Here is a 12,379-nt window from a genome sequence, read left to right on the forward strand (position 1 = left end):
CTTTTTACCACCTTAAGAAATCGATACACTGCTTTGACTGGGAATAGCTTCTTCCAACGCATATCTCAGCGGTCGTCGCCCTGCAGGTTCCAACAGTAACATATCTGGCAGGGGCCAACAACAACGCTGGGCTCTAAAATCCCTGTGCTGCCCGTTGATCAGGTCTAGGTCTGGAAAAAAGTAAAAGAGGAGCATGGTCTCAAGCAAGAGCACTGACATACCACAGTATACCTGCATACTTGCAAGTAACTTCAAGTGCTTTAGGTGTTTGTTCGGGCCGGTGCTTCGGAGAGGGAGACGTCACACATCCGACTTGGTGGCTCACTTCGGCGGCGTCACTTGATTGGCGCAGCGCCATTGATGTCATCGACCCTTGTCTTTCCTTGGTTGGCTTTCCACTCCACACCACATCTCAAACTTATCCCATATATCATAATCATTGAAACAAGGTTTGAGTGACAACTTTCGTATCAAGTTCATGTTGATAGGTATATCGACGCATCCAACCGATTGTACCATGCAAGCAGACGAGAACTCCCAATCCGCCGACACCGCGCCAGGGGCCGGGTTGAGAAACCTCCTTCCCATTCCGGCAGCGGATCCCGGTGATGCCAACCAGCGTGACCAATCGTCATTCACGACGCCCGGAGAGGGACCGACGCTCTCGCATGCTCTGGCCACGGACGCGAAACACGACGAGGGGCTGGTGCAGCGAGGTCACGATAAGGACGTACTTGACCTTGGATGGAGCGAAAAGAAGGAGGGCATTGCCGCGCCGCTCGTTCGCGGCATGGAGAATGAGCATCTGTGGCTGCTGCTGCGGCGGTTCAATAAGGTATCTCACTGTAGCTCCAGAAATCCACGTCGTGAAATCCAACTGACCATCGCCAGCAAATCTACCATGTCCAGGCCACCCAGTACCCTCCACCTGGAGGCTTGGACCTGAACATCGCCGACGATGAGGAGGCCTCACCAGATAAACTACGAGCTAATATCGAACGCTTGTACATGACGGTCGGTGTTGGTCTTCTGACCGCCGTCAAGCACATCGCTCGTTTACGATCCTGGCGAGAACCCAGGCGGACTACCTACTTCGCAGCGGCCTACTTCACTGCTTGGCTTTTTGACTTCCTCGGCCCCCTTCTCTCGGCTGTTGTTCTGGCTCTCATTGCCTTTCCTGAAACCCGGAGCATTTTGTTCCCTCCGGCACCTCTCAGTATTGTTGACAGCAAGACGGGCGGCGTGCAAAAGCCGAAAGCCGGCTTACTCGGCAGCTATGACAGCGCCACGGGTGCCCCAGAAAACCACAAGGGCGAAGCGGTGGAACAGGAGGCAAGCAACTTTGTCAGCAGCATTGCTTCTATTGCCTTGAGCAGCGCGGCTGGCAAGCACCCCCAAGGAGACCCGGACTTGGATGAGAAGTCAGCCGTAGTGGCAGCCCCCGACCCGGCTGCTCTCGCCGTTCGTACCGCCGATGCCAAGGACAAGGCTAGGGGCGAGAACACGGATGCGAAGCACGACAAAACAAAAGCCCCCATGGAAGCGGCCATGTGGGCAAAGATGTGCCCGATCATGCACACCATCAGCAATATCGCCGACACCTGGGAGCGCTTGGAAAAGTAGGTCATGTGTTGCCTTCTTCTAACACCAATTTGCTGACCAGGTCCCAGTGCTCTCTCACCCATCCCATTCTTCCCTTCCGAAGTATATCGGCTCCGCTTCGTTGCTATTGTTCTTCCCTGCGTGTTTGGCGTCTCGCTGTTTGTAACACCCTATCTGTTCCTCAAGTCCCTCTCCTTCCTCTTCGGCTGCATTTTCTTCGGCGACCCCATCATCTCTCGAGGCATGGCCTGGCTCAACCGCACAGTCCCCAACTGGAAAAAACTCCTCGAGCCGCGCAAGTTCGTGCTTCCCCCTCATATCTCCTCTCTTAACCATCCCTGATATAACTGACCCCTGCTCCCAGCACAATCCTCAAAGGCGTCCCAACCAACGCCCAACTGACCCTCACCCTCCTCCGCCACGGCGAAGCCAACCACGCCCCGCTCCCTCCCCCACCGCGCAACACCTCCCCGGCTCCCTCTCAACCAGCAACCCTAACAGACGCCCATATCCGCGCAACCGGCGCCGACGCCCCGCTAAACGCCACCCCCTCTGAGCTCAACGCGGCCATACACCCCGAACCATCCACCGACTTCCAAACAGTCCCCAACACCAACAACACCGACACCGATACCGACGCAACCAAGTCCTCACACCACCATCACAAGGGCAGCAGAATTATCAACTTCTTCAAGGGTACCACACGCGGCATGGTCAAGACAGGCGTCGCGACCGACACTGTTCGTGCCAAAGCAGGCAGCGAGCCAGCCAAGAACCGCCTCGGTGTCATCCCTCCGCGGCGGGACATGAACCCTTCCGAACCCGGCGGACCCGTGGAATTCGAGGCGCGGTATGAAGGGGACAGGGGGATGGTGTGTCTGTCTACTTTTGGGGCAACGGTGCCTGTCGTCTCGTTTGCCAAGGCGTCACGAACAGGCGCATTAGCGAAGATTAAAGGGGAGGAGAGGGAAAATGTGAAGCCCGTTTGGAGCGTGCCCGTGTCGAATATTGTGGAGCTCAAGAAGGTTGGGGGGTATGGGTGGAAGGCGAGGTTGGTGGTTGGGTGGGCTATGGATAGGGAGGTCAACGATGGGTTGATTATCAAGACTGGAAGTGGGGAGGAGTATCACATTACGGCTGTGCCGCTGAGGGATGAACTGTTTAATCGGCTGGTCGCGGTGGGTGGGCAGAAGTGGGAGGCTCGGTGAAGTGGAAAAGGGTTCAGGGGGTGACTGGCGGTTGTCATGGCAACGTCGAGGTGGCAGAAGAAAAGGAGCAAGGTTGAACACGAGGTCACGATAGGATACCAATTGTTGAAGGGTGGATGGACGGGGTCAGATGCCACCCGATCACCGTTTTAGCATTTCTTTCTATCCCATGTTTGATTTGCAGATCCCTCTGACCCGACCGGACAAAGACATATTCCCAAAACGCCAACCCCTAAGAAATATTGATCCTTCCCGAGTATACCACCAGAACTCCAACCCTTGTTCCTTCATGCCGCCCCTCCAATCCTCCACAACATTCTGTGCTGCCCTCATGCAAGCATGACCGCCAACAAGAGTGTCACCATCCCAACGAGACCAACAGCAGCTGTGTGAGAGACGCCGGCGTCCGTCTCCGGCGTCCTGACGATACCCTGCTCGTTACCATTGCCCAGCTTGTTCTTCTCTCCACCCTGAGCCTGATTGTCCCTGAACGCCTGGTCAAACGAGGACGCGTTTGACTTCTTGGACAGTTCCAGCGCCCAACGGTAGCACGGCTCCTTGGCGATGGCCTCCAGCTTGCTCGTCTCGGGCCCGCAGGCCGCCCACAGCTCGTGCACCTTGGCCCAGAGGGGCACAATGAAGGTCGAGTAGCGGGCTTGGTTGAACCGGTTCATGTCGGCCGGGTCGATGTTCTTGAACTTGCCCGACAGGTTCACGTTCTCGCACATGTCGCTGTCAACGCCGCCCAGCTTGTCGGCCATGGTCTTGAGTGACGGCGGGTACGTCGGCTTGGGTGTGAGTTGCGGTGTGATGCGGGCAGCGACATGCGAGCACTTGTCCTTGTCGGTTGGTGTGCCGGTTGCCGTGGGCGCTTGGCTGCTGAGATGCAAGACGGACGGCTGTTCCTGCTTACGCTGTGTTGGCGGCATGGTGGCAGGGATCGGTCGGTGGACGATGGGAACACCGGGCTGGTAGGGAGCCGGCGTGGGCCTGGCGGCAGGATATGTGGCGAGTGGAGTGAGCGGGAGCTCTCCTGCACTTGCCAGGGCCAGGATGCTGACGAGGACCGGAATGGTTGCGGTGAAGGAAGGCATCGTGACGGTCGAAAGTGTGTGTGTAGGCTTTTTTTGACAAAGAAGATCCGCGTTGCTAACGGACGAAACAAAGAAGCGAGGAAGCAAAGTTAACGTGTTGTTTGAGCTGAAGATGCGACCAAAAAAGTTGATGAGAGTGGAAGAGAAAATGGGTCTCCTGGGTGCGGTGCAGCTTTATTATCGAATCCAAGCAGGCCGCCATTGCCTTCAATTGCTCTTGTCTGCGGCGGTCTTGCCATCTCGAATCCTCTCATGCGACTCACAGTAAACAAACTTGAATGCGAAGCCGCTGCCGGCCAAGTGGCTTCCTGTCATGTACCTTCCGAGTCCGGACCTGGTAAGCGCAGGGTCCTTTCCCAGTTGAGTGGCAGCAGAAAAAATAGCAACCAGGTAGTCCAACAGATGTGAAGTGGCACGCTCCGTTTGCACAAGTCCGAGTTGCCCAGGTGGGTTCCATGAAATACTGACCTCGAGGAAGGTGGCGACTGAGGTACATAGATTGTTCCGGTGGTTCTTGATTGTCCGGGTGGATAGTGCCCTGGTTGAGGAAAGACCCAATGTGTCGCTGAACTTTACAGGCCACAGTGATGGCGGTATCTGTTTCTGATGTTGCAGTCGACATTGGAAGCAGTAATCAATGCCATTTTCTCGCCAGTGGCGATCCAAATGGAATCATGAGCCGTGGCAGTGGTGCAACGCGTGGGGCGACGATTATATCATGACAAAGCACTATCAACCGAAATAACTAACAGACTGATCAAACAACTAGATGAGCTGCTAAATGATCAACAGAACAAACAACCTGGTATCGACCCTCCCCCGACTTTGGACTCACATCTCACACCTCATTATCCCACCGCTCCATTACATGTACCCATTTACACCACACCTTTCACTTACACCCACCACACAACCTCCTCCCCGTTCAGTCTTGAACGTCACTCATCCCAACACACCTTCATCGTAACAGGCCACTCGCCCTTGGCGCCCCAGTCCTCGCGCAGGTACTCCACCACGCCCTCGCCGCGCACACCCACAACCTTCTTCAGCTCGCCCTGCGGGCCGGGAGCGCGCCGCACATTCCTGCGCTTGAACAGCGTCCGGAACATCTCGGTCAGCGCGGCTTCGCTCATCTCGCGCCCGCCGGCCAGGAACGAGCTGCTGGGCAGCGCGGCAAAGTAGATGTGGCTCTCGCGGGGGCGCGAGGGGTCGACGGTGTCGTCGTCTGAGGGTGTCTGTGAGTTAATGAGTGGTTAGTTTTTTGTGTGGTTACCCAGGAGTGTCAGAATGAAGGAGGGGTAAATTGATGCGAGGGGACTTACAGAGGAGACAACGACATGGTCACCCGGTTGGACGACGATTTCAGTGCCGTCTTGCGCCGAAACCGAGTTGGCTGCCGCACTCTGAAAGTGAAGCTTCGTCGAGCCGGAGAGGCGGATGCCTTCGAGGGCGTAGCCCAGGAGGAGGGCGTCGGTCTGCTCCGAGGGAGGCTGAGCAGCGAGAGATTGAATCGCTTCACGGTGCGCTGCGCCCCTTGGAGAGAGGTAGAAGTCTACTGCTTCAGCGAACTGTGAGGGGTGTTAATGGCCAGAACGGAACTGCAGACTGACGACAAGGCAACTTACCAGCTTGGCTTGGTAGGGGACAATGGCGGCGCAGGTTGCGAGGACATGGCTCCAGGTGATGTCGTGGTTGCTGACGCCGGCCTTGGACAAACCCCTGATGAGCTGCGCACCGTATGCGCTCAGCGCGTCACCGTTCTTCGTCCTCGGGCTCTTGACCGTGCGCTCAATGACGGCCGCCAGCTGACCTGCCACAGTCTTGGCTGCCTCGACCAACGGGAACTTCCGGACAGGGTCGGGGTTGGTGAAGAGAACTGCCGCGACGGTTGACAGCACGGCGTAGAGCTCATGTTCGGTGTAGATGCCCTTGGGGCTCTCTTTGGTCCGCAGACCAAGATCGAACAGACTCGAGGCGAAGTGGGTCGGAGCAATATTGGCGACGTCGCGGACGAGATCCGCCATTCTGTGGCCAGCAAGAAGGTAACTCTGGCTATTGAGCAGCTGCTCGGTCGTCTTCCGGTAAAAGGACTTCACATGAGAGATAACGTCGGCAGTCCCAAGCGACTGGCTCACCTCGCGGCGGCGAGTGTCGTGGGTGGTTGCGTCCCCAGAGAGCTTAGCGATGGACGGGTCGAGAAGCCCGGCGTTCGCATGCCATGTCCCCTTGTACAGCTCAGGGTTGCCAAACACCCGAGCGACGCCCTCGGGCGATGCGATCTCACTGGCCTGGGCAATCCGTGTCGGTCGGCTAAAGTCAAACAGGTGGTCTCGCTTGAGGTCTTTCAGAATCTTCTCCGTCTCAGACGGCACCACCATAGGGTAGTGCGCATAAACCGAGTTGTACTTGAAATGATGAGGGAATGCCCGGATGAACAACTTGTAGAAGACGCATCCGTGGTTGATGTTCAAGTCGTATTGCACATCGTTGTATCCCCAGTTGGTAAGGTTGCGAGGGCTGTAGTCCAGCGTGTAGTGCCGGTCACCCCTAACGAGGCAAACAGCATCCGAGAGCACGACTCGGGAGATGGTGTAGGTCGGCGCAATGCCCACACCGGGCACCATGGGCTGCTTGTGCTCCTCGGCCACTATGCCAGGGTACAGCTCCACAAAATCAGGGTGGTCGTACAGACGGCGCAGGGATTCGGCAACGCCAGGATCCGAGTTGATGTCCTCGAATGACTCGTATGGCTTCAGCCCAAAGTGACGCCTGAATTCGTTGAGCCCTTTATACAGCAGTCAGTTGTCATTTGCCATTTGCCTTTTTCTATTCATGACGGAAGAAGCTGAGCAAATTCCGCAGCAGGGAGTCATGCGGCTCTCGGGACGGCCGTAGAGGAGCTGTACACAGTGCACACGCATGAAAACGGTTGCTTACCCGCGACGTTCCATTTCCGAGCCTGGATGATGCCCAAGATCTCAATGGCCCGCATGGAGGCGGGCACGTTCCGCGCACCGAAAGAACCAGCGCAATCCTCCACGGCGGATGTGATACATTCGACCAGATCGTCGTCGCTGTACTTGCCGTCGGGTCCCCTGCTGAACTTGTTGAAGGGCCGCTGGAGCGGATCCTCAGGGAGCCTACCCTCGAACTTGGCGAATCCCGTGTAGAGGTCATGGGGCGTCAGCTCCGATGGGGACTTGCCAAAAAAATCGTGGTAGAATTCTTCGATCCATTTGTCGTCCTTTTCCGAAATGCAACTGTGCCAGCGGTAGCAAAGATTGAACTCGGCCGAGACTACATTGCCTGTTCCACGCTCGGCGCCCTGGCTGGTACCGGCGGCGATGCCGGTGTCCTGGCGGGGGTCGAGGGTCCAGGTAGTATCGACACGGTTGAGCTGCCGGGGTTAGCCGATGCGGCCACAGCAAGGTCGGGCCTCCTTACATTGACAATGTTCCGCACGTAATCCAGCAACGTGATGTTGATGTAGAGGCCCGAGGTGATGAGACGCGCAGTCTGGAACAGATCGTTGTCGAACTTTTTCCATGCTGCCGCTGCCTCCTCTCCTTCGAGCGACGGCGACGGCGGGGTAAACTTGCGGTCCTCATTGATGGCAATGAGGTTGTCGCAAACGTAGTTGTGGACCCGGTTGAACATGATCAACAGCACGCCGACTCCAGGGGGCATGCCCAGAAGACGCTTGTCGGCAAAGCAGTCGGGCTTGAGCTTGCCGTCCTTGAAAGTCCTGATGGTGTCCTGCATCGCCTGATTGCTGCCGTAAAGCGGAGACAAGTCGAGATATGAGGACGTCTTGGACCGGGTCACGTCCTTGTGGTCGGTCCAGAAGAGGTCTGGCAGTGTCGTTAGAACATGCAGGTCAGCGTAGCCTGCTTCGTGCACACTTACCGTGAATAATGATGGTGGCCCAGTACCAGAGAATGCTGGAGACGTTGTTTGGGTGTTTCTTGTACTCGGTCCGTTTCATGACCGAGTCATAGATCAGGCTGGGCTCGGGAAGGGCGCCTGGTCGCAGGATGTTGGCCTGGACAGAGCGCGCGTATGCGGTACCAGCAGCGCCGAGCTGCGGGAACATCAGGTTCTGCCACCAGTCAGTCCTGGCTCTGATGCGTCTCGCGGCACCACAATAGGTCAACAACTCACATTATACGACCCGTCGGCCTGCCGGTATTGGAACTTCTCGCCAACATACAGCGACGGAGCCGGGTGCTCGAGCGAGTACCAGAGCTCGCCAAGGAACTTGTTGGTCAACTCAGCGCGCATCCTTGAGTCGCTCGGCAGGTTCGAAACGAGCTGGATGATGCGTTCCATGATCATGGTCTTGTCGTCGATCAATTTCTCGCCCTTGATCTTGGCCATGATGAAAGTCTTCAAGGCCTTCCAATCTGGTAATCAGTTAGCTCATTCCTTGATGCGTCCAGAACGAGGTTTCGTCTTCATACCGGGAGCTCGCAGCGTCTTGATGTCGTTCTTGATTTTGCCCCATCGTTTTGGTTCGGTGCCAGCACCGCCCGGAGCCTGGTTCGGGAGCGGTTGGACCTTCGCGTGGATCACCTGGGCATACCGTTCAAAAGCATTAGCGACACCATGCCTGTCGGCGTTTGTCGGCGCGAGTTTGAGTGCAGTGGGCTTGGGATTCGCTCGGCTTGCGACCTTCTCGCCCGTGTCGATCGAGGGTGTCGAGCTCGCATGGCTGACCGTGTTCACCACGTGGGCGCCGTTAATCTTCTCGCCGTTCTGCACAGGTGCCATGGCTGCAGCTTCTTGGGACGTGGAGTGGCTAGGTCGACCAACTGTGAGGGAAAGCGAAGTGAGAAAGAAGAGAAGGGCACGCGAGGGCAGCCATTCCAATAACTATGGAGGTTCTGCAGTTCCACTGGATGGCGACCCCCTGGCCCTTGGCCACCGAGTGCCGGCCAGGGTTATGCAGCAGCTCATCACAGCTCAGCTCTCTTCCGGGGCCCAATGAGCTAACCAGGTATGCACTCCGTAGGTACACATGCAAGACTCCGCGCAAGCCCAGTGGGGCACTCTGCTGCTGCGTGTCTCATGCCAGAGATTCGCGTTGCTGGGCAGCAGGGGGAGGGTCGGGCGGTGCCTGTGGGAAGAATAAGCGACCAGGGCAGCTCCAGGTTGCAGAGAGCCATGATCCATGCCCCACCAGGCCAATGACAGCATTTCCAATGGGCGCCAAACACTAACTACCAGCTGAATGCTCGAGTGTCTCTGCTTCTCGTCTTGGTGGTGTCTGCGCTGCCGATGGCAGAGTTGCGTAAGGTTGACGTTCCTCCAGCCGAAGCCCCACCGGGATTGGGGAAATCATGTCCAGCCAACCTGGGTCGGGTAGTCTGTCGATCAGTGGGCCCTTTGGTGGACTTTGGAGGGCCCTGCAAAACCAAGCCAATCCCAATCACTGGCACTTGGCCGGCAGGAACCGAACAGGTTGCGGGCCGGGGGTTAGCGCCGATCGGCAGAAAAAAAGCTAAGCCAAAACCGCACTCTTCTCACGAATATGATCCCGGAATTTGTGTTTGTTCATGTCCCACCCCAAACTTCCACCGTATCGCGAAGCAGCTTCGTATCTGTATGAACTCGCATTCACCTCACTTGACTTTTCTCTCCTTTTTCACGTCCTATAGTTTCAGCGGTCATATGACTCGCAAAGTTGCATGCCGACCGCCATCATCGCGAACAGCAAAGGGTGGCATAACCACCACCCCCCCCCCCAAAGCTAACTAGCCGAGTTCAAGAGACGAGTGAAAGCCGGTGAACAGGGTTCAGCCACCTCCCCACCTTCAGCACTAACGTGCCTCCTTCATGCCCGTGGTTACGGTGTCCTGCTGGGCCGTCCAAAGTGGGCCGCTCTTCCTCTTTCGTCTGCCTTGCAGGCTGCAGACCAGCTGAAGATATTGGCCCTGCAAGAAATATCTTCTGTGATAGGCCAGCCCGGCCTTTCTACCACCGGATGGTCGCCGACGACGCGGGCCCCTCCACGCTGATCCCAGTCGATCCATGCCCAGTGTCGACCACCGGAATTGTTATCGTCCCTCCACCTGATAGGCCACTTGCCTCTAATCCGTACTTCATCTCTGGTCCATCGTCGATTCGAATGCTGCCCCCGTCCCATTGGGAGAAGGATCGGCAAGCTTTGCCAAGGAAAATCGTGGAAAATGAGAAAGACATCGCGTCACACCTGTATCACGCCGCCACGCGCGGGGCTGTCGGCTCGGATACTGGGATGATTGGGGTTGGGTGCTGTGTCCGATCTCGATAAAATCATGTGGGACCGTGGATGGAGCTCAGGGGCCGCAAATGTGGTTCACCGAGAAGAGAATGGCCAACAGTTCGATACTCCGAATCTCCTTCTGCCACTTTTCAAGGTTTATGTTGCCCAAGAGCCCCAGACCCAACCTCCAACACTCGTGGTCAACACAGTGAGCGATGGATGAGTCGCACCTGAAGCCCGGCGGGCATGACGGGCACAACCGCGCGGGAAGCCCAGGCCTAGACTCTCGTCCTGGTTCCCATGGGGAATTCTTCTCCACGCATGTGCCGTCTCGCCCGGCCACACCCGTGGATCCAGAACACCACCATTCCCAGGCTTCAAACTCCCATCGAAAACCCCGAAAGATCATCTTGTGTTTCGATGGCACCGGCAACAAGTTCCACGGTGACGACAGTGATAGCAACATCCTCAAGATTTTTCGCATGTTGGACAGGACCGCGAGTGATCAGTGTATGGTTTCTTTCCCTCCTCTGCCCCCGACACGTCCAACTAAACCGAAATACAGACCACTACTACCAACGTATGTCTCGAACTAGAATTGCCTGATTGCGAATCCCGCTGCTGACCCTGTCCAGCCGGAATCGGCACCTATGTGGTATCCAATCGGCTCAGCCATACTGGCACAGTCGCCAGAATCAAATCTTGGTACCAAAAGGCCAAAGACTCAGCCATCGGTTCATCGTTTGATCAGCATGTCGTGGGAGGGTACCGCTTCCTCATGCGCTTCTACAACCCCGGGGACGAGATCTACATCTTTGGCTTCTCCCGTGGCGCCTACATCGCTCGCTTCCTAGCCGAGATGCTGGACTATGTCGGCCTGTTGTCTCACGGCAATGAGGAAATGGTCCGTTTTGCCTGGAAAGCCTTCTCCAATTGGCAGAGCCGTCAGGGAGACAAGACCCCCGAGGGCATCAAAAAGAAGAAGGAGATGTACGCGTTTATGAAGGGTTTCCGCGAGACCTTTTCCCGCCCCGTCCGCCGGATCCGCTTCCTCGGCCTGTTTGACACAGTCAACAGCGTGCCGCGTTTTGAGACGGCATGGATGCAGCGCAGCAGGTTCCCATACACTGCACGCACCTCTGCAAAGATCATCAGACATGCAGTAAGCATCGACGAGAGGCGCGCGAAATTCCGTCAAGGTAGGCAAAAGAAGAAAAAAAATCAAAAGAACCGAACTTCACGCGATGTTGAAGCTTTTTGTTTCGCTAACAAGTTGACAAGATCTCATCTACCAGAGTGGCAAGAGTCACAAGGGGAAGAGCGCGCACCGCGAAAAATTGCATAGAATTGGTGAGAAGTATCGTGAGGCGGTCGCTCCACGCAAGTCAACGGACACCAAGCGCCGTGGCCGGCGCGAGGCTTTGGATGTCCCAGATCACCCCGCCCCTTACCGCGCTCGATCTCACTCATCCACCAGGAGAACGCACATGACCGAGGGCTCGGCCAAAGAAGAAAGCGTTCATCACGACGCCAGGTCTGAACTCTCCGTCGCACCCCACCCGCACGGCGAGGACCACGATTTTCACTCGGACGCCGAGTCGGAAGACGAATCAGAACAGGACATCGACGAGGTCTGGTTTGCCGGCGGTCATGCAGACATCGGTGGAGGGTGGGAGATGCTGCCCGGATCCAAGGCCGCCAGTCATGTTCCCCTGGTCTGGATGGTCCACGAAGCCATGAAAGCAGGACTGCACTTTGACCTCGACAAGGTGCGCGAGTTGGGTTGTATGGAGGCCGTCGACCAGATGCCCGTGGGCACTACAAATGGAAACCCCGGCAGCCCAATCGATCCCTCCAAGCCCTCCGACAAGACTCAGACAGCCACCGAAGACCAGCCTCCGATTCCCAACATTACGATCCGCACCCCAAGCACTATCAGCCCCAAGCCCGTCCAAGAATCCAACGGCAACCAAAAGTCCAACGCAGCAAACGCCTCAGCCACCAGGAGCAGCTTCAGCGAGTCCTCCGCCGCCCCACCAACATTCAGGGAAATGATGCACAAAGCCCACGTCGCCCTGCTCCATGACTCTCTCAAATTCGGTGGCGGCTTACCCTGGTCGTCGGTCCTGGCCTGGAAGGTCATGGAGTACGTCCCACGGTTCCTCCCCTTTTCTTCCTCCCCTTTTCTTCCTCCCCTTTTCTTCCTCCCCTTTTCTTCCTCCCCTTTTCTT

At 56.8% G+C, this 12,379-nt stretch overlaps 4 protein-coding genes across 4 annotated transcripts in view; 2 read left to right on the plus strand and 2 right to left on the minus strand.

Annotated features, from left to right (window-relative positions):
* Window positions 1–517: 517 nt before the first annotated feature.
* On the plus strand, window positions 518–2,810 carry N657DRAFT_658271 (uncharacterized protein; the record flags this gene model as incomplete). Its single annotated transcript, XM_062794878.1, has 4 exons — window positions 518–835; window positions 892–1,619; window positions 1,671–1,901; window positions 1,967–2,810. The coding sequence occupies 4 exons, from the start codon at window positions 518–520 to the stop codon at window positions 2,808–2,810; spliced, it is 2,121 nt and encodes a 706-aa protein (XP_062644354.1).
* Window positions 2,811–2,980: 170 nt separating this feature from the next.
* On the minus strand, window positions 2,981–4,016 carry N657DRAFT_648745 (uncharacterized protein). The gene has a single exon (XM_062793581.1). The coding sequence runs from the start codon at window positions 3,902–3,904 to the stop codon at window positions 3,140–3,142; it is 765 nt and encodes a 254-aa protein (XP_062644355.1). The 5' UTR covers window positions 3,905–4,016; the 3' UTR covers window positions 2,981–3,139.
* An 826-nt stretch (window positions 4,017–4,842) lies between these two features.
* N657DRAFT_579476 (heme peroxidase) lies at window positions 4,843–8,674 on the minus strand (the record flags this gene model as incomplete). The annotated part of the gene is made up of 8 exons (XM_062789391.1): window positions 4,843–5,139; window positions 5,227–5,472; window positions 5,530–6,689; window positions 6,842–7,301; window positions 7,349–7,755; window positions 7,811–8,003; window positions 8,066–8,307; window positions 8,365–8,674. 8 exons carry the CDS (start codon window positions 8,672–8,674, stop codon window positions 4,843–4,845), a joined length of 3,315 nt encoding a protein of 1,104 aa, XP_062644356.1.
* Window positions 8,675–10,363: 1,689 nt separating this feature from the next.
* Window positions 10,364–12,379, plus strand: part of N657DRAFT_624682 (uncharacterized protein) — a gene marked incomplete at its 5' end in the record, with an annotated part of 2,638 nt that continues 622 nt past the window's right edge. The window contains 4 exons of the mRNA XM_062790724.1: window positions 10,364–10,658; window positions 10,714–10,728; window positions 10,784–11,347; window positions 11,430–12,294. Coding sequence (XP_062644357.1) covers window positions 10,364–10,658; window positions 10,714–10,728; window positions 10,784–11,347; window positions 11,430–12,294 — 1,739 coding nt within the window. The remainder of the gene's footprint in view (window positions 10,659–10,713; window positions 10,729–10,783; window positions 11,348–11,429; window positions 12,295–12,379) is intronic.

The sequence above is a fragment of the Parathielavia appendiculata genome, assembly GCF_033297405.1.
Source record: "Parathielavia appendiculata strain CBS 731.68 unplaced genomic scaffold N657scaffold_15, whole genome shotgun sequence".
Lineage (NCBI taxonomy): Eukaryota > Fungi > Ascomycota > Sordariomycetes > Sordariales > Chaetomiaceae > Parathielavia > Parathielavia appendiculata.